This window comes from Engystomops pustulosus, chromosome 7, assembly GCF_040894005.1.
Source record: "Engystomops pustulosus chromosome 7, aEngPut4.maternal, whole genome shotgun sequence".
NCBI classification, from domain to species: Eukaryota; Metazoa; Chordata; class Amphibia; order Anura; family Leptodactylidae; genus Engystomops; species Engystomops pustulosus.
The window spans coordinates 17,063,451-17,085,347 of record NC_092417.1 but is presented as its reverse complement, the minus strand read 5'-3'; the positions used below and the strand labels follow the sequence as shown (position 1 = coordinate 17,085,347).

At 50.3% G+C, this 21,897-nt stretch overlaps 1 protein-coding gene across 11 annotated transcripts in view; it reads right to left on the bottom strand.

Moving 5' to 3' along the window:
- The window catches only part of LOC140069356 (uncharacterized), a 45,030-nt gene that overhangs the window by 13,783 nt on the left and 9,350 nt on the right, over window positions 1-21,897 (bottom strand). For 7 of the 11 annotated variants that reach the window (XM_072114964.1, XM_072114966.1, XM_072114963.1 and 4 more), the window contains exons 9-23: window positions 19,020-21,443; window positions 18,489-18,531; window positions 17,678-17,723; window positions 17,541-17,579; window positions 10,030-10,089; window positions 9,779-9,931; window positions 8,719-8,782; window positions 7,676-7,738; window positions 7,462-7,557; window positions 7,254-7,337; window positions 2,565-2,645; window positions 2,110-2,199; window positions 1,794-1,880; window positions 1,153-1,248; window positions 202-252 (exon numbers count right to left, since the gene is read on the bottom strand). In XM_072114964.1, coding sequence (XP_071971065.1) covers window positions 202-252; window positions 1,153-1,248; window positions 1,794-1,880; window positions 2,110-2,199; window positions 2,565-2,645; window positions 7,254-7,337; window positions 7,462-7,557; window positions 7,676-7,738; window positions 8,719-8,782; window positions 9,779-9,931; window positions 10,030-10,089; window positions 17,541-17,579; window positions 17,678-17,723; window positions 18,489-18,531; window positions 19,020-21,443 — 3,477 coding nt within the window. The remainder of the gene's footprint in view (window positions 1-201; window positions 253-1,152; window positions 1,249-1,793; window positions 1,881-2,109; window positions 2,200-2,564; window positions 2,646-7,253; window positions 7,338-7,461; window positions 7,558-7,675; window positions 7,739-8,718; window positions 8,783-9,778; window positions 9,932-10,029; window positions 10,090-17,540; window positions 17,580-17,677; window positions 17,724-18,488; window positions 18,532-19,019; window positions 21,444-21,897) is intronic. The other 4 variants (XM_072114967.1, XM_072114968.1, XM_072114960.1 and 1 more) reach the window with 2 other exon arrangements.

The following is a 21,897-nucleotide window of genomic DNA, read 5'->3' as shown; positions in this document are numbered from 1 at the left end:
TTGTTCAGTGCTTGACCACACAGGCATGTTTATGATCAACGTCCAAACACAGAGGCCTCCAGAGTCTCCATCATGGTCAATCTCCGACAGAGCCAACAACCGGCTGTACTGTATTAGTATGTAGGATCCTACCATATAACAATTTTATGGTACAACAAGATTGTATCCAACTATGAAATCACCTCATTACTATGTCATTACCTGAGGGTCTCTGCTGCGGGGGGGTCTGGGTAGGTTTCACAGCTCCTGAAACTTAATTTAAAAAATCTACTTTTATAAATGGAAACTAATTTATAATGGAGTTACTGCCAAATCCCAAAACTGCAATCAGAATCTGCTCATTGAATGTTGTGGCTTATAACCGTAGTCGTAGACAAGAGGGGAGGGGGGATGAAGTGCACGATTAGACAACCAGTATATAGTAACCATATGTTACTGAACAAGCCCTCCACATATCCCACACTGGATATAGATGTCGTAAAGTGGTCCCTCTCTTACCCATAGGAATTCCTGTGCAGATTTTTAGAAGCAGTTAAACTGCTAAATTACTACTAATGTGAACAGTAAGAGGAGAATACCTGTATACAGATGCATTTCAAAAAACAACACGTGACTTGTCTGTGCTGCAGACTCCTCTGCTCTCAGCCCCCACCTTTGTGCTCCTGTACAGCTCCACCCTCTCCCACTGATGTCAGCTGGAGGGAGGAGCTGTACAGGAGCACAAAGGTGGGGGCTGAGAGCTGAAGAGTCTGCACCACAGACAAGTCACATGTTTTTTGAAATGCATGCAAACCAAAGCCCAACCCCTGGGACTACACAGAGTATTCTGTCAGGGTGCAAGGTAAGTTATAACACACAATTATATTGTAATGCAAATGCTTAGAGAAGGTAGAAAGGCAGATTTGCACTGCAGGTGTCATGGGCTTCTGTTACTTGTCGTTAGTGAAAATGAGGTCCCTGGTGAAAGGTTCCTTTTAATATTTTACAGAACTTTGAAGGAGATTTTTTTCATCTGTAAACGGGTGAGATTTGACATAAAAGAGGGAATTCTAGGAAGGACATTACAACCCCTACTTGAAGGGGCTGGAAGTTTAATGTGGTAAAATCTGCTGACAGGTTCCCTTTAATGCAAGTCACAGTGTACTAGTATACCTGAATATCCACCTGGCGTCTGTCCTGGGAGGGGTCTCTGTTCCTTGGAAGGACCCAGATTATCATATTTAGACCCGGTGATGGGCTGACTGGAACCTGTAATGTATACAAAACCGTTGAAGATACATTTCTACTCTACATCACAGCCACTGACGCGTTTCTCCAAATATAAGACACGGTCTAACGTTATTTACTGCTCCGAAAAAATTGGTTATGTGAAAATCCCACTCCCAACTCTAAATCTTAAAGTGGATATCACAGGTTCTGCAGCACCTAAAACCCTCTTCTTTAAAACAACACCAGAACTTTGTTTCTAGGTGCCACGTTTCGGAGGATATAGTTTGAAACTAGCGTTTATTTGCGGGGTAGGGCTTATATTTCTGCCCTATTCCAAAAAATAAATGCTAGGGCATATTTACAGGGTAGGTCTAAATTTTAGAGAAACATAGTAGAGTATTTTAACATTATATTCATGTTACACCACTAGTGGGATATGTCTAATAATATAATCATTTATTTGTATAGCGCACACAGATAACGCAGCGCTGCACAGAGCTTGACAAATCCGTATGTCTATTTAATATAAAGAAGGTCAGCCCCAAGGACCTCCCAATGTGTATCCCTTAAAAATGTGACGTTACCTGATCCTGAGACCCCTTTGGTCGCGTCGGCCGGTGGCTTGGCGTCAGGGCGAGCACCAGGATTTGGGTTGGCGCGATTGGCAGCGTCTATGGATGATGAGATATAGACTTGGATTGGACATACACATGATATTACTATATTCTGAATGCTCGTCAGGCCCTCAGCTATAGCACACAGAGGCACTCTAGGCTAGGCCGTCACTGCCCTGACATTCACCATGACGAGGCCTGCATCATAGTGATGTGGTAGTAGTCCTGGATGTGTAGCCGACATACAGTCCGATATGTAACCACAGAGGTTTCCTTAATGAGTTACCTGGAGGTTTCGGGAAAAGTAGCTGAAGCAGCGGCCCGAGACCGACCACCAGCGCCTTCTGCGAGTCCGTCAACTGCGGGATGGGCCTCCCTGTAAAGAGGATGCATAGAACAGGATTACAATACTGCCACCTCTCCTTACAGGACTGATCGGGTTATGACACCCAGACTCTCGCTGGTGCTACAATCAGAGGGCAGAGTCCTCCGTATAGTACATGCACTGGAACATGAACTGTAGATTTGCTTCCATTCCATTGAACAGTAGCAGAGCTGCAGTTCTCCATGACGGCCACCGTATAATACGATGAAGACGCCTTCTTCTGGTTCCGTCAACTGTATAGAAGCCAAAAACAAGGTACGAGTGTAGAAACCCCTCTGATTACGTACATGAAGACAGGTCATCAGTATGAAAAATGCATAGACATCCCCTTTAAGAGAAATGTCATTAATTGATACCTGAAGGATTGGCTGGGGGTACACTGGGCACAGGCGGCTTCTGGGTGCTGGGTACTGGTGGGGGCTGGTTGACCTTCGCTGCTGCAAACAGATAATCATATTACTGAAGGATACCCGGAGTCTGGATGTTACCCAATATGTGCACAGGCAAAAAGGCCATTTAGACGCTGGAGTGTATTCTATGACAGGAGAAGCTCAGCAAACACAGAAGATGCCACCTATCACTGAGAACATGGGAGCAGGTTCTGAGGTTCTGCATGAAGCGGGATTAGAACCACATGAGCCGAGCATTTCTCCACCCCTGACGAGCCGAGCATTCTACTACCCTGACCAAGCAGAACATTCTACCACATAGCATTCTACTACCCTGACCAAGCAGAACATTCTACCACATAGCATTCTACTCCCCTGACCAAGCAGAACATTCTACTACATAGCATTCTACTCCCATGACAAGCAGAGCATTCTACTACATAGCATTCTACTCCCCTGACAAGCCGAGCATTCTACTACATAGCATTCTACTCCCCTGACAAGCAGAGCATTCTACTACATAGCATTCTACTCCCCTGACAAGCCGAGCAGTCTACTACATAGCATTCTACTCCACTGACAAGCCGAGCATTCTACTACATAGCATTCTACTCCCCTGACCAAGCATAACATTCTACTACATAGCATTCTACTCCCCTGACCAAGCAGAGCATTCTACTACATAGCATTCTACTCCCCTGACCAAGCAGAGTATTCTACTACATAGCATTCTACTCCCCTGACCAAGCAGAACATTCTACCACATAGCATTCTACTCCCCTGACCAAGCAGAACATTCTACTACATAGCATTCTACACCCCTGACGAGCCGCGCATTCTACTACATAGCATTCTACTCCCCTGACAAGCAGAGCATTCTACTACATAGCATTCTACTCCCCTGACAAGCAGAGCATTCTACTACATAGCATTCTACTCCCCTGACAAGCCGAGCATTCTACTACATAGCATTCTACTCCCCTGACAAGCAGAGCATTCTACTACATAGCATTCTACTCCCCTGACAAGCCGAGCAGTCTACTACATAGCATTCTACTCCACTGACAAGCCGAGCATTCTACTACATAGCATTCTACTCCCCTGACCAAGCATAACATTCTACTACATAGCATTCTACTCCCCTGACCAAGCAGAGCATTCTACTACATAGCATTCTACTCCCCTGACCAAGCAGAGTATTCTACTACATAGCATTCTACTCCCCTGACCAAGCAGAACATTCTACCACATAGCATTCTACTCCCCTGACCAAGCAGAACATTCTACTACATAGCATTCTACTCCCCTGACAAGCCGAGCAGTCTACTACATAGCATTCTACTCCACTGACAAGCCGAGCATTCTACTACATAGCATTCTACTCCCCTGACCAAGCATAACATTCTACTACATAGCATTCTACTCCCCTGACCAAGCAGAGCATTCTACTACATAGCATTCTACTCCCCTGACCAAGCAGAGTATTCTACTACATAGCATTCTACTCCCCTGACCAAGCAGAACATTCTACCACATAGCATTCTACTCCCCTGACCAAGCAGAACATTCTACTACATAGCATTCTACTCCCATGACAAGCAGAGCATTCTACTACATAGCATTCTACACCCCTGACGAGCCGCGCATTCTACTACATAGCATTCTACTCCCCTGACAAGCAGAGCATTCTACTACATAGCATTCTACTCCCCTGACAAGCCGAGCATTCTACTACATAGCATTCTACTCCCCTGACAAGCAGAGCATTCTACTACATAGCATTCTACTCCCCTGACAAGCCGAGCATTCTACTACATAGCATTCTACTCCACTGACAAGCCGAGCATTCTACACCTCTAACAAGCCGAGCATTCTACTACATAGCATTCTACTCCACTGACCATGCAGAGCATTCTACTACATAGCATTCTACTCCCCTGACCAAGCAGAGCATTCTACTACATAGCATTCTACTCCCCTGACCAAGCAGAACATTCTACCACATAGCATTCTACTCCCCTGACCAAGCAGAACATTCTACTACATAGCATTCTACTCCACTGACAAGCCGAGCATTCTACTACATAGCATTCTACTCCCATGACAAGCAGAGCATTCTACTACATAGCATTCTACACCCCTGACGAGCCGCGCATTCTACTACATAGCATTCTACTCCCCTGACAAGCAGAGCATTCTACTACATAGCATTCTACTCCCCTGACAAGCCGAGCATTCTACTACATAGCATTCTACTCCCCTGACAAGCAGAGCATTCTACTACATAGCATTCTACTCCCCTGACAAGCCGAGCATTCTACTACATAGCATTCTACTCCACTGACAAGCCGAGCATTCTACACCTCTAACAAGCCGAGCATTCTACTACATAGCATTCTACTCCCCTGACCAAGCATAACATTCTACTACATAGCATTCTACTCCACTGACCAAGCAGAGCATTCTACTACATAGCATTCTACTCCCCTGACAAGCAGAGCATTCTACTACATAGCATTCTACTCCCCTGACAAGCAGAACATTCTACTACATAGCATTCTACTCCCCTGACAAGCAGAGCATTCTACTCCCCTGACAAGCAGAGCATTCTACTCCCCTGACAAGCAGAGCATTCTACTCCCCTGACAAGCAGAACATTCTACTACATAGCATTCTACTCCCCTGACAAGCAGAGCATTCTACTACATAGCATTCTACTCCCCTGACAAGCAGAACATTCTACTACATAGCATTCTACTCCCCTGACAGCAGAGCATTCTACTACATAGCATTCTACTCCCCTGACAAGCAGAGCATTCTACTACATAGCATTCTACTCCTCTAACAAGCAGAGCATTCTACTACATAGCATTCTACTCCCCTGACAAGTAGAGCATTCTACTACATAGCATTCTACTCCTCTAACAAGCAGAACATTCTACTACATAGCATTCTACACCCCTGACAAGCAGAGCATTCTACTACATAGCATTCTACTCCCCTGACAAGCAGAGCATTCTACTACATAGCCATCTACACCTCTGATAAGCCGAGCATTCTACTACATAGCATTCTACTCCTCTAACAAGCAGAGCATTCTACTACATAGCATTCTACTCCTCTAACAAGCAGAACATTCTACTACATAGCATTCTACTCCCCTGACAAGCAGAACATTCTACTACATAGCATTCTACTCCCCTGACAGCAGAGCATTCTACTACATAGAATTCTACTCCCCTGACAAGCAGAGCATTCTACTACATAGCATTCTACTCCTCTAACAAGCAGAGCATTCTACTACATAGCATTCTACTCCACTGACAAGCAGAGCATTCTACTACATAGCATTCTACTCCCCTGACAAGCAGAGCATTCTACTCCTCTAACAAGCAGAACATTCTACTACATAGCATTCTACTCCCCTGACAAGCAGAGCATTCTACTACATAGCATTCTACTCCCCTGACAAGCAGAACATTCTACTACATAGCATTCTACTCCCCTGACAAGCAGAGCATTCTACTACATAGCATTCTACTCCCCTGGCAAGCAGAACATTCTACTACATAGCATTCTACTCCCCTGACAAGCAGAACATTCTACTACATAGCATTCTACTCCCCTGGCAAGCAGAGCATTCTACTACATAGCATTCTACTCCCCTGGCAAGCAGAGCATTCTACTACATAGCATTCTACTTCACTGACAAGCCGAGCATTCTACTACATAGCATTCTACTCCCCTGGCAAGCCGAGCATTCTACTACATAGCATTCTACTCCCCTGGCAAGCCGAGCATTCTACTACATAGCATTCTACTCCCCTGACAAGCAGAACATTCTACCACATAGCATTCTACTCCTCTAACAAGCAGAGCATTCTACTACATAGCATTCTACTTCACTGACAAGCCGAGCATTCTACCACATAGCATTCTACTTCACTGACAAGCAGAGCATTCTACTACATAGCATTCTACACCTCTAACAAGCAGAACATTCTACTACATAGCATTCTACTTCCCTGACAAGCAGAGCATTCTACTACATAGCATTCTACACCTCTAACAAGCAGAACATTCTACTACATAGCATTCTACTTCCCTGACAAGCAGAACATTCTACTACATAGCATTCTACTCCACTGACAAGCAGAACATTCTACTACATAGCATTCTACTCCTCTAACAAGCAGAGATGATAATACATATCACTCTTTTTTTATCATTGGAGTTGTGAAGACGCACTTCTCTGCTTGTCAGAGAAGAAGATGAGCGATCATAATGGCGATCTACTCCTATGACCCAAGTACAAAGCCGCATATCAGAATAATGTTATTGGGATTGAAAGGATGCACTGCTCTGCCCGCCAAGGAAGAAGCTGAATAAGCAGGGGCTTCTCATACATGCTACTCCTCACTACTGCAACTCTCTTTAATTATGTAAATTGGGTTATGAAGATGTACTTCTCCGCTCGTCAGAGCAGAAGATGAGCAGGAATAATGGCCGCCTACTGCTCTGACAAGCAGGGCGATGCTGCATATCACTTATTACCCAGCAGCTCTAACGCATTGTGTGAATGGGGTGGGGAGCACTCACTTCTCTGCTGGTCAGGGTACATGCTTGTACTTAGCAGGTTTTCATTAATATAGTTACCTGGAGGTTTCTGAACATTGGGTGGAATAACTGGTGGTATACCGGCCACCAGGGCCTTCTGGAATGGGGTCAGGGCTGGCGGCTCTGTGACAAGGTAGATGACAAGGAGATGCATGTTATTCATAGCGAGACATATTTCATCCTACAGAGAGGCCAAAGCCTGAAGTCTCCGCTGTATGTACCCCCCAGAATATGAGCAGAGGGTTACCTGTAGGCCGGGGCACAGCTGGGTGAGATACTGGGGATTTACCAGACATGACCTTCTTCTTGGATTTATTCTGGTTTGTATTCTGGTTCATTTTCTCTGTAGAAGAGAGAGAAGGCAAAATCTACTACTGGTTCTATAAGATCAGTTTTGAGACTTCATTGTCCTACGTCACCCAAAGCAGGATTGTTACCCGCTACAACTCTAATAGAGGTACCTGGAGGTTTCTGAGAAGCTTGTTGATCGGCTGCCGCGGGAGGAACCTTAACATGTTCAGATTCTGAAAATTGATTAAAAATAATACAGATTTTAAGTTGTTCAGCAGTTTTCCCTTCTGCTGGCTCTATGTGTACTCAGCTGGTGATTGGAGACTAGCCGCTATCATGTCTCCCCATACACTATATTGTATAGCAGTTTTCCCTTCTGCAGACTATGTGTAATTTTCAGGGCTGGTGGCTGGAGACTAGCCGCTATCATGTCTCCGATACACTGCACTGTTTAGCAGTTTTCCCTTCTGTAGGCTCTATGTGTAATTCCAGGGGCTGGTGGCTGGAGACTAGCCCCTATCATGTCTCCCATACACTGCATTGTTTAGCAGTTTTCCCTTCTGCAGGCTCTATGTGTAATTCTCAGGGCTGGTGGCTGGAGACTAGCCGCTATCATGCCTCCCATACACTGCATTGTTTAGCAGTTTTCCCTTCTGTAAGCTCTGTGTGTAATTCAAGGAGATGGTATTGGAGACTAGCCGCTATCATGTCTCCCATGTACTGCATTGTTTAGCAGTTTTCCCTTCAGCAGGCTCTATGTGTAATTCTCAGGGCTGGCGGCTGGAGACTAGCCGCTAGCATGTCTCCCATACACTGCACTGTTTAGCAGTTTTCCCTTCTGTAGGCTCTATGTGTAATTCTCAGGGTTGGTGGCTGGAGACTAGCCGCTATCATGTCTCCCATACACTGCACTGTTTAGCAGTTTTCCCTTCTGTAGGCTCTATGTGTAATTCTCATGGCTGGTGGCTGGAGACTAGCCGCTAGCATGTCTCCCATACACTGCACTGTTTAGCAGTTTTCCCTTCTGCAGGCTCTATGTGTACTCAGCTGGTGGCTGGAGACTAGCCGCTAGCATGTCTCCCATAGACTGCACTGTTTAGCAGTTTTCCCTTCTGCAGGCTCTCTGTACTCAGCTGGTGGCTGGAGACTAGCCGCTATCATGTCTCCCATACACTGACTGATAATTGTTCATTCTGTACTAGGAGAACCTTACCTTTATTTCTCAAATTTTTGGAAAGGATGCGGTCTTCTTTTTTTTTCTTAATCTCTTTAAACATCTAGGATACAAAATATGTTACATGTGTAAATAGCATGGCATAAAGCAATGTGTTATTACTTAAGTAAAGGTGGCGTTGATTTCGGACACACCTCCTCCCATCGAGCCAATGCTTTTGGTGGTTTTAAAAAAAAAACTTAGCAAATAACCCTAAGAAATCTGCCACCAAAATCTATCATGATAACCCAGGACACTTACTGATAGATCTAGACACCGGGACTGTAGTAATCACCTTATGTGTGTTATCCATGGCCTCCTGCCTTCTAACATCAACTTTTACAATTATGTTATTGAGCCTGAAGGGATCATGAAGGTGTTACCAGAGCCCCTCCGTGCTGTAGTTTCACAGGCTGTCCAACGGTCTTCCCATTTGCTCCCTCAGACCTACCCCCCCCCCCCCCTCTGCCTTTGCTACTGCACAGTATAACAGCCGGTAAAGCTGCCACACACCGCTTTGGTAATGCATCTAGGATCTCTTCAAGCTCATTAAAGTGGATTTTAGAAGGAAGGAGGCCATGGATAACAAATATAAGAAGATCCTCACAATCCCGTTGCCTGGATCTACGAGTAAGCGACGTGGGTTATCATGATAGATTTTGATGGTAAATTTCCTAAGTTACTGATACCACGGTACTGATGTGCCCCACTTATATGTGACCATGTTGTAAGTAGCAGCAGAACTGTGAAAAATTGACTTCTATTCCAGGTTTGCATGTCCTCAGGGGGCGTGTCCTCACACTGCTGTGCACTGTGCCGCTCCATAGCCTCTCCCCCGTTTCTGTGAGTGACTGCTGTAGTATTCAACCAGAATATTGATACAACTATTAGGGGTGTAAAGCGATGCAAAGCAGGGGGAGAACATTTCCCTATATGAAGTGTCTACACAATACATCTTTATAAGACTGAAGGAGATAACAGCTCCCTACAGTCTGTAGCACAGGAGGCACAGCTGGGTCAGGAAGGTCCAGCGCAGCAATGTAACCCCAGAACACGATACCTTCATCTCTTCCTCCAGCTTCTGCTTCTCCGCTAGTATCCGCTTCTGCAGCTCTTCCTTCTTGGTCTTGTGCCGCACCAGAGCCTCCGACAACATGTTTATGGCCGTCAGGACAAACTGAACGTCTTCTTCATCTTTAATGTGATAAGTTTTCTAGGAGAAAGCAAGTGACGTGAGGGCGAAGGAAGTAATGAAATTCAATGTAATAATGGACACCATTTCTTTACATCTGGGCAAATCAACCACCTTACCATGAAATCAAACAACTCCTCATTACACCAGAAGTCATCGGGATCACACCCGCTGCCATCCTAGAGGAAAGAGGGAGACGTTATACGTATAAAACCACTGCCGTCTTGTGATTTATACCAATTTTGTAAGGGCAGCATAGTCACAGAGGGGTCAGAGAACCCATGCTGACCCCTGACCACTGCTGGCTATGATAGAAAGGTGTCAGGACACACAGGACATGGCAGCTCGCTGTGTATGGGGGGTGTAGTCACAGAGGGGTCAGAGCGCCCATGCTGACCCCTGACCACTGCTGGCTATGATAGAAAGGTGTCAGGACACACAGGACATGGCAGCTCGCTGTGTATGGGGGGTGTAGTCACAGAGGGGTCAGAGCACCCATGCTGACCCCTGACCACTGCTGGCTATGATAGAAAGGTGTCAGGACACACAGGACATGGCAGCTCGCTGTGTATGGGGGGTGTAGTCACAGAGGGGTCAGAGCACCCATGCTGACCCCTGACCACTGCTGGCTATGATAGAAAGGTGTCAGGACACACAGGACATGGCAGCTCGCTGTGTATGGGGGGTGTAGTCACAGAGGGGTCAGAGCACCCATGCTGACCCCTGACCACTGCTGGCTATGATAGAAAGGTGTCAGGACACACAGGACATGGCAGCTCGCTGTGTATGGGGGGTGTAGTCACAGAGGGGTCAGAGCGCCCATGCTGACCCCTGACCACTGCTGGCTATGATAGAAAGGTGTCAGGACACACAGGACATGGCAGCTCGCTGTGTATGGAGATTGTAGTCACAGAGAGGTCAGAGCGCCCATGCTGACCCCTGACCACTGCCGGATATGATAGAATGGTGTCAGGACACACAGGACATGGCAGCTCGCTGTGTATGGGGGGTGTAGTCACAGAGGGGTCAGAGCGCCCATGCTGACCACTGCTGGCTATGATAGAAAGGTGTCAGGACACACAGGACATGGCAGATCGCTGTGTATGGGGGCTGTAGTCACAGAGGGGTCAGAGCGCCCATGCTGACCCCTGACCACTGCTGGCTATGATAGAAAGGTGTCAGGACACACAGGACATGGCAGCTCGCTGTGTATGGGGAGTGTAGTCACAGAGGGGTCAGAGCACCCATGCTGACTCCTGACCACTGCTGGCTATGATAGAAAGGTGTCAGGACACAGGACATGGCGGCTCGCCGTGTATGGAGGGTGTAGTCACAGAGGGGTCAGAGCCTCCATGCTGACACCTGACCACTGCTGGCTATGATAGAAAGGTGTCAGGACACACAGGACATGGCAGCTCGCTGTGTATGGGGGGTGTAGTCACAGAGGGGTCAGAGCGCCCCTGCTGACCCCTGACCACTGCTGGCTATGATAGAAAGGTGTCAGGACACAGTACATGGCAGCTCGCTGTGTATGGAGGTGTAGTCACAGAGGGGTCAGAGCGCCCCTGCTGACCCCTGACCACTGCGGGCTATGATAGAAAGGTGTCAGGACACACAGGACATGGCAGCTCGCTGTGTATGGGGGGGTGTAGTCACAGAGAGGTCAGAGCGCCCATGCTGACCCCTGATCACTGCTGGCTATGATAGAAAGGTGTCAGGACACACAGGACATGGCAGCTCGCTGTGTATGGGGGGTGTAGTCACAGAGGGGTCAGAGCGCCCATGCTGACCCCTGCTGGCTATGATAGAAAGGTGTCAGGACACACAGGACATGGCAGCTCGCTGTGTATGGGGGTGTGTAGTCACAGAAAGGTCAGAGCACCCATGCTGACCCCTGACCACCGCTGGCTATGATAGAAAGGTCACAGGACATGGCAGCTCGCTGTGTATGGGGGGTGTAGTCACAGAGGGGTCAGAGCACCCATGCTGACCCCTGACCACTGCTGGCTATGATAGAAAGGTGTCAGGACATGGCAGCTCGCTGTGTATGGGGGATGTAGTCACAGAGGGGTCAGAGCGCCCATGCTGACCCCTGACCACTGCTGGCTATGATAGAAAGGTGTCAGGACACACAGGACATGGCAGCTCGGTGTGTATGGGGTGTGTAGTCACAGAGGGGTCAGAGCCCCCATGCTGACCCCTGACCACTGCTGGCTATGATAGAAAGGTGTCAGGACACACAGGACATGGCAGCTCGCTGTGTATGGGGAGTGTAGTCACAGAGGGGTCAGAGCGCCCATGCTGACCCCTGACCACTGCTGGCTATGATAGATGTCAGGACACATAGGACATGGCGGCTCGCTGTGTATGGGGAGGTGTAGTCACAGAGGGGTCAGAGCGCCCATGCTGACCCCTGACCACTGCTGGCTATGATAGAAAGGTGTCAGGACACACAGGACATGGCAGCTCGGTGTGTATGGGGTGTGTAGTCACAGAGGGGTCAGAGCCCCCATGCTGACCCCTGACCACTGCTGGCTATGATAGAAAGGTGTCAGGACACACAGGACATGGCAGCTCGCTGTGTATGGGGGGTGTAGTCACAGAGAGGTCAGAGCGCCCATGCTGACCCCTGACCACTGCTGGCTATGATAGAAAGGTGTCAGGACACACAGGACATGGCAGCTCGCTGTGTATGGGGAGTGTAGTCACAGAGGGGTCAGAGCGCCCATGCTGACCCCTGACCACTGCTGGCTATGATAGATGTCAGGACACATAGGACATGGCAGCTCGCTGTGTATGGGGGGTGTAGTCACAGAGGGGTCAGAGCACCCATGCTGACCCCTGACCACTGCTGGCTATGATAAAAAGGTGTCAGGACACACAGGACATGGCAGCTCGCTGTGTATGGGGGTGTAGTCACAGAGGGGTCAGAGCGCCCATGCTGACCCTTGACCACTGCTGGCTATGATAGAAAGGTGTCAGGACACACAGGACATGGCAGCTCGCTGTGTATGGGGGGTGTAGTCACAGAGGGATCAGAGCGCCCATGCTGACCCCTGACCACTGCTGGCTATGATAGAAAGGTGTCAGGACACACAGGACATGGCAGCTCGCTGTGTATGGGGAGTGTAGTCACAGAGGGGTCAGAGCGCCCATGCTGACCCCTGACCACTGCTGGCTATGATAGAAAGGTGTCAGGACACACAGGACATGGCAGCTCGCTGTGTATGGGGGGTGTAGTCACAGAGCGGTCAGAGCGCCCATGCTGACCCCTGACCACTGCTGGCTATGATAGAAAGGTGTCAGGACACAGGACATGGCAGCTCGCTGTGTATGGGGAGTGTAGTCACAGAGGGGTCAGAGCCTCCATGCTGACCCCTGACCACTGCTGGCTATAATAGAAAGGTGTCAGGACACAGGACACGGCAGCTCGCTGTGTATGGGGAGTGTAGTCATAGAGCGGTCAGAGCGCCCATGCTGACCCCTGACCACTGCTGGCTATGATAGAAAGGTGTCAGGACACACAGGACATGGCAGCTCCCTGTGTATGGGGGGTGCTGTAGTCACAGAGGGGTCAGAGCCCCCATGCTGACCCCTGACCACTGCTGGCTATGATAGAAAGGTGTCAGGACACACAGGACATGGCAGCTCGCTGTGTATGGGGGGTGTAGTCACAGAGGGGTCAGAGCGCCCCTGCTGACCCCTGACCACTGCTGGCTATGATAGAAAGGTGTCAGGACACAGTACATGGCAGCTCGCTGTGTATGGAGGTGTAGTCACAGAGGGGTCAGAGCGCCCCTGCTGACCCCTGACCACTGCGGGCTATGATAGAAAGGTGTCAGGACACACAGGACATGGCAGCTCGCTGTGTATGGGGGGGGTGTAGTCACAGAGAGGTCAGAGCGCCCATGCTGACCCCTGATCACTGCTGGCTATGATAGAAAGGTGTCAGGACACACAGGACATGGCAGCTCGCTGTGTATGGGGGGTGTAGTCACAGAGGGGTCAGAGCGCCCATGCTGACCCCTGCTGGCTATGATAGAAAGGTGTCAGGACACACAGGACATGGCAGCTCGCTGTGTATGGGGGTGTGTAGTCACAGAAAGGTCAGAGCACCCATGCTGACCCCTGACCACCGCTGGCTATGATAGAAAGGTCACAGGACATGGCAGCTCGCTGTGTATGGGGGGTGTAGTCACAGAGGGGTCAGAGCACCCATGCTGACCCCTGACCACTGCTGGCTATGATAGAAAGGTGTCAGGACACACAGGACATGGCAGCTCGCTGTGTATGGGGGTGTAGTCACAGAGGGGTCAGAGCGCCCATGCTGACCCCTGACCACTGCTGGCTATGATAGATGTCAGGACACATAGGACATGGCGGCTCGCTGTGTATGGGGAGGTGTAGTCACAGAGGGGTCAGAGCGCCCATGCTGACCCCTGACCACTGCTGGCTATGATAGAAAGGTGTCAGGACACACAGGACATGGCAGCTCGGTGTGTATGGGGTGTGTAGTCACAGAGGGGTCAGAGCCCCCATGCTGACCCCTGACCACTGCTGGCTATGATAGAAAGGTGTCAGGACACACAGGACATGGCAGCTCGCTGTGTATGGGGGGTGTAGTCACAGAGAGGTCAGAGCGCCCATGCTGACCCCTGACCACTGCTGGCTATGATAGAAAGGTGTCAGGACACACAGGACATGGCAGCTCGCTGTGTATGGGGAGTGTAGTCACAGAGGGGTCAGAGCGCCAATGCTGACCCCTGACCACTGCTGGCTATGATAGATGTCAGGACACATAGGACATGGCAGCTCGCTGTGTATGGGGGGTGTAGTCACAGAGGGGTCAGAGCACCCATGCTGACCCCTGACCACTGCTGGCTATGATAAAAAGGTGTCAGGACACACAGGACATGGCAGCTCGCTGTGTATGGGGGTGTAGTCACAGAGGGGTCAGATCGCCCATGCTGACCCTTGACCACTGCTGGCTATGATAGAAAGGTGTCAGGACACACAGGACATGGCAGCTCGCTGTGTATGGGGGGTGTAGTCACAGAGGGATCAGAGCGCCCATGCTGACCCCTGACCACTGGTGGCTATGATAGAAAGGTGTCAGGACACACAGGACATGGCAGCTCGCTGTGTATGGGGAGTGTAGTCACAGAGGGGTCAGAGCGCCCATGCTGACCCCTGACCACTGCTGGCTATGATAGAAAGGTGTCAGGACACAGGACATGGCAGCTCGCCGTGTATGGAGGGTGTAGTCACAGAGGGGTCAGAGCCTCCATGCTGACACCTGACCACTGCTGGCTATGTTAGAAAGGTGTCAGGACACACAGGACATGGCAGCTCGCTGTGTATGGGGGGTGTAGTCACAGAGGGGTCAGAGACTCCATGCTGACCCCTGACCACTGCTGGCTATGATAGAAAGGTATCAGGACACAGGACATGGCAGCTCGCTGTGTATGGGAGGTGTAGTCACAGAGGGGTCAGAGCGCCCCTGCTGACCCCTGACCACTGCAGGCTATGATAGAAAGGTGTCAGGACACACAGGACATGGCAGCTCGCTGTGTATGGGGGGGTGTAGTCACAGAGAGGTCAGAGCGCCCATGCTGACCCCTGATCACTGCTGGCTATGATAGAAAGGTGTCAGGACACACAGGACATGGCAGCTCGCTGTGTATGGGGGGTGTAGTCACAGAGGGGTCAGAGCGCCCATGCTGACCCCTGCTGGCTATGATAGAAAGGTGTCAGGACACACAGGACATGGCAGCTCGCTGTGTATGGGGGTGTGTAGTCACAGAAAGGTCAGAGCACCCATGCTGACCCCTGACCACCGCTGGCTATGATAGAAAGGTCACAGGACATGGCAGCTCGCTGTGTATGGGGGGTGTAGTCACAGAGGGGTCAGAGCACCCATGCTGACCCCTGACCACTGCTGGCTATGATAGAAAGGTGTCAGGACACACAGGACATGGCAGCTCGCTGTGTATGGGGGGTGTAGTCACAGAGGGGTCAGAGCACTCATGCTGACCCCTGACCACTGCTGGCTATGATAGAAAGGTGTCAGGACACACAGGACATGGCAGCTCACTGTGTATGGGGGTGTAGTCACAGAGGGGTCAGAGCGCCCATGCTGACCCCTGACCACTGCTGGCTATGATAGAAAGGTGTCAGGACACACAGGACATGGCAGCTCGCTGTGTATGGGGGGTGTAGTCACAGAGGGGTCAGAGATCCCATGCTGACCCCTGACCACTGCTGGCTATGATAGAAAGGTGTCAGGACACACAGGACATGGCAGCTCGCTGTGTATGGGGGGTGCTGTAGTCACAGAGAGGTCAGAGGCCCATGCTGACCCCTGACCACTGCTGGCTATGATAAAAAGGTGTCAGGACACACAGGACATGGCAGCTCGCTGTGTATGGGGGTGTAGTCACAGAGGGGTCAGAGTGCCCATGCTGACCCCTGACCACTGCTGGCTATGATAGAAAGGTGTCAGGACACACAGGACATGGCAGCTCGCTGTGTATGGGGGGTGTAGTCACAGAGGGATCAGAGCGCCCATGCTGACCCCTGACCACTGCTGGCTATGATAGAAAGGTGTCAGGACACAGGACATGGCAGCTCGCCGTGTATGGAGGGTGTAGTCACAGAGAGGTCAGAGCGCCCATGCTGACCCCTGACCACTGCTGGCTATGATAGAAAGGTGTCAGGACACACAGGACATGGCAGCTCGCTGTGTATGGGGAGTGTAGTCACAGAGGGGTCAGAGCCTCCATGCTGACACCTGACCACTGCTGGCTATGATAGAAAGGTGTCAGGACACACAGGACATGGCAGCTCGCTGTGTATGGGGGGTGTAGTCACAGAGGGGTCAGAGCGCCCCTGCTGACCCCTGACCACTGCTGGCTATGATAGAAAGGTGTCAGGACACACAGGACATGGCAGCTCGCTGTGTATGGGGGGTGTAGTCACAGAGGGGTCAGAGCGCCCATGCTGACCCCTGCTGGCTATGATAGAAAGGTGTCAGGACACACAGGACATGGCAGCTCGCTGTGTATGGGGGGTGTAGTCACAGAGGGGTCAGAGCACCCATGCTGACCCCTGACCACCGCTGGCTATGATAGAAAGGTGTCAGGACACACAGGACATGGCAGCTCGCTGTGTATGGGGGGTGTAGTCACAGAGGGGTCAGAGCACCCATGCTGACCCCTGACCCCTGCTGGCTATGATAGAAAGGTGTCAGGACACACAGGACATGGCAGCTCGCTGTGTATGGGGGTGTAGTCACAGAGGGGTCAGAGCGCCCATGCTGACCCCTGACCACTGCTGGCTATGATAGAAAGGTGTCAGGACACACAGGACATGGCAGCTCGCTGTGTATGGGGGATGTAGTCACAGAAAGGTCAGAGCACCCATGCTGACCCCTGACCACCGCTGGCTATGATAGAAAGGTGTCAGGACACAGGACATGGCAGCTCGCTGTGTATGGGGGGTGTAGTCACAGAGGGGTCAGAGCGCCCATGCTGACCCCTGACCACTGCTGGCTATGATAGAAAGGTGTCAGGACACACAGGACATGGCAGCTCGCTGTGTATGGGGGGGTGTAGTCACAGACCAGACATACCATGCTGCATATTTCCATGTCACTGTCGGAGTCTTTATCCTGCAAGAGATAAAACAGAGTCAAGTGAGTCGACTACTACTTCAGATATGTACCCCCACCCAATATTTTATTCCATTAATTATCCCTCTGATACTTACATCCCTCTTCCTCTTCTTCTTTTCACCCAGTGGAAGATCTGAACTACTGCAAATTGGACAGATGCGTGAATATTTTATCATATAAGGATATAATAGCATTGAAGCTGCAGATGGCGTCACCCCATTGATATTTTATTCTTACTCGTGTACATAACTTTTTACAAAACTAATATAATGTGTAGATCTGGCCATTACGGTTTGTATATTCTGCTCCTGTGATGTCCCCATGTACTGCACACAGAAAGTGGAGGTGAATGTGCTCCATAACTTTCTTATTCAAAAATATAATTTATGAGTGAGATAGAAAACTTAATAGGATCTGCAGCAGTGTTTGCCTGTTTCTATTACTCTCTCAAAAGCATAAGGAGCATCATATATGGCATTATAGAAAATAACTGACCTGCTCTGTTGTGAAAAAAAGCACTCGGGTAAGATAGAAAACTTACTATGCTTTGCAGCAGCCTCTGTGTGTGCTCTTTTCTCCTGACTAATATATTTTGAAGAACAAATATAGAGTATACGATAAAGAAACTTAATAAAATCTCCAGCTGTCTCTGCCTGTGTATATCTCCCAACTAAAAAGCATCAACAGGGTTATTTAGGACATAATAAAGTAATGATTTGTACAGAATTAAATAAGGTATGTGGGCGAGATAGAAAACTTACAATCTCACTATTAGCTCCATCTACCTAACTAGTCCTGATGTGAATATTGCAATTCGGGTGAGATAGCAAACTGCTGGTCCCCATATGTGACTGGAGATGATGCCCCCCCTTTAGTGATCTTTTGGAATATACCATCATTACTAACCTGAATCCTCCACGTTGCTTTTTTATGTGAATTGTCTTTAGTTCTACAACAATAAAATACAATACAATAAGTTTAAAAGACACAGGATGTTCAGTCAAGATCTGCAGAGAGGCAACGCTGGGTGTGTATAGGAGTTGAGTTCGCTGACAAACAATATGGGTGCCAATAAATGGGGTTTTCTGTTTCTAAGGAAACTCTGTAACACTGTACCAAGATTCTGATCTTTTCCTTGAAACTTGACTATTGTTCTACCATACGTTTTTGTATCTTGCTAGTATCGACTTTGCCCTTTTGTCTATCTTGTGTCTCTCCAACTTTCTGTACTGTACACAGGTCCAGGGTAGGCACTGCCGCCCAGTTGTCACATGTGGTTTAGAACAGGGTCGGCAAGTAGGCAGGGACAGACCTTGTGGGAAGCTCAGGGCTCCTTATCCTTACTGGATAAGGATAGGCAAGCAATGTCATACCCTAGCGATAGGTCACCTTTTCGGGAGATGGGAATGCCTCTTCAACAGGCGAGGTTGAGCTTACCTCTAAAAGAGATGCCTCCCATGGGCACCACAGACCGCACGTCAATATCGCCAATTGCATCTTCAGCCATTACTCTGCGTTCCTTACTGCGACGGCGTGGAGAGCGGGCCCGTCTTCTATCCCAATCCCGATCTCTCCGATCCCGTTCTCTCCTGTCACGATCTCCTTTGTCCCGATCCCCCTTATCCCGATCTCCTTTGTCCCGATCACCCTTATCCCGATCTCCTTTTTCCCGCTCTCCTTTGTCCCGGGCATCGGAAGCCCCACCGCTCTTAATCCGTCTGAAATCTAAATCTTCAAAGTCATTATTAGATACGGGCAATGAGGGAAGTAGTTTGCTGATCACTGGGGGTAGAGGTGCAGCTGTAGTAGTAGTAGTAGTAGCAGCAGCTGCAGTAGTAGTACTAGTAGTAGTAGTAGTAGCAGGTTTGGATGGGAGCTCCTTTTGTTGTGGAGGTACACCGGGAACAACTGTGCCTTGTCTATAACCCATATCATTAATGGCACCTTGATATTTCGGACCTCCTCCAGCGGCCGTCATCTGGAGATTAGTGCCTACTGTTGGCAGAGGCACAGCAGCAGTGGGTTGCAATGGAGGAACACTACCGATGCCAGCCTGAGCTACAGGACCAACTGGCCGCACTCCGGTGCTGTAAGGCATTGCCATGGCCCTTGGTGGGACCGAAGGCATGCTATTCATGCCAGGCTGAGCCAAAGAACCAGGCGGCTGAACTCTTGAACCACCACTGGTGGAGTATTGCATTGCCATGGCATTTGGTGGGGCTGTTGCAGCCGGAAGTTGTGATGGGCGTTCTTGTTGAAGCAAAGGTGCACTATTCATGCCAGACTGACCAACAAAAGCACCCGGCATCACTCCTGCACCACCTCCGGTGCTGTATGGCTTTGACACTGCGCCAGGTGGGACCGTAGCAGTGGGATGTTGTAATGGACGGTTTGGTTGATAGGGTGGCATGCTATCAAAGGAACCAACTCTTGCACCCGGCACCATTCCTGCGCCACTTCCGATGCTGTACGGCATTGCCATGCCACCTGGTGGGACGGTCGTAGCGGGAGCTTTTTGTTGATACGGAGGTATGCTGTCTGTGTTATGCTGAGAACCCGCTCCAGTACCGGGAAGCATATTTGCACCACCTCCAGCACCGTAAGGCATCGCCACTCCACCGGTCTTAGCAGAATACGGTAATGGGCGTTCTTGTCCATATTGAGGCACGCTATCAATGCCACGTTGAGCTGAAGATCCAACTCTTGTATCTGCCCCACCTCCGGTGCTGTACGGCATTGCCACGCCACCTTGTGAGACTGTTTTAGAAGAATATGGTAATGGGTTATCTTGTCCGTATGGAGGAACGCTACCAAAGCCACGCTGAGCTGAAGTACCAACTCTAGTATCTGGCAAGGTACCAGCTCCACCCCCAGTGTTGTACGGCATTGCCATCCCACCAGGTGGGACCGATTTAGCAGAATATGGCATTGATCTCTCTTGTTGATGCGGAGGCGCGCTATTCATGCCAAGCTGAGCTGTAGAACCAACTCTAGTATCTGGCGGCATCCCTGTACCAGCTCCGGAGCTGTATGGCATTGTGCCGCCACCTTGTGAGACTGTTTTAGAAGAATATGGTAATGTGTTTCCTTGTCCATATGGAGGCACACTGTCGATGCCACGCTGAGCTGAAGTACCAACCCCCCCTCCGGTGCTGTACGGCATTGCCACCCCACCTGGCGGGACCGTTTTAGCAGGATATGGTAACGAGCGTTCATGTTCATATGGAGGCACCCTATCGATGCCAGGTTGAGCTGACGTACCAACTCTTGTGCCTGGTAGGTTGCCCGCGCCACCTCCGGTGCTGTATGGCATTGCCACCCCACCTGGAGGGACTGTTTTAGCAGGATACGGTAATGAGCTTCCTTGTTCATATGGAGGTTTGCCATCGATGCCTCGCTGAGCTACAGAGCCGACTCTATTGTCTGGCAGTATATCTGAGCCACCTCCGGCGCTGTACGGCATTGCAGCACCACCTGGGGCACCTGGTTGAAATCTTGAGATGTCTTTGTTGTCAGGCGCACGGATCGGGACAGGATCAAAGTTATCACGGGTGCTATCGAGTCTTTGTACCCGGTCATCAGCTCTACTGTCAAACGGTGGCAATGGTTTACTGGGGAGTCGCAGGGTCCTGGCATCAAAATCATCTTCACAATCGCTGAGATTGACTCTGGGCAGGACGCGGGTTTCAGGTTGATACTCCATTTCGTAGTCGTCTTCATACCAGGCTTGGTCATCTTCATCATCATATCTAACTCGATATTGTGCTTCAAACTCCCCTCTCTTCTTCTTTTTTTTCCCCCGGACTCTGCGCTCTCTCCTCGTTTTATTAGTATCGTTGTTTTTCTGCTTGGGTTTGTCATCTGTTAGGAAAAAACAAAAACAGATACCAGATTATAGGGGAAAAACAGGAGGAGGAGTATTTAGAGGAGAAGATAGAGAGAGACCAGATTGTGGAGGGGTGGGCACGCCGCGCAGGAGGCCCGGAGGGGTGGGCACGCCGCGCAGGAGGCCCGGAGGGGTGGGCACGCCGCGCAGGAGGCCCGGAGGGGTGGGCACGCCGCGCAGGAGGCCCGGAGGGGTGGGCACGCCGCGCAGGAGGCCCGGAGGGGTGGGCAGGCCGCGCAGGAGGCCCGGAGGGGTGGGCACGCCGCGCAGGAGGCCCGGAGGGGTGGGCACGCCGCGCAGGAGGCCCGGAGGGGTGGGCACGCCGCGCAGGAGGCCCGGAGGGATGGGCACGCCGCGCAGGAGGCCCGGAGGGGTGGGCACGCCGCGCAGGAGGCCCGGAGGGGTGGGCACGCCGCGCAGGAGGCCCGG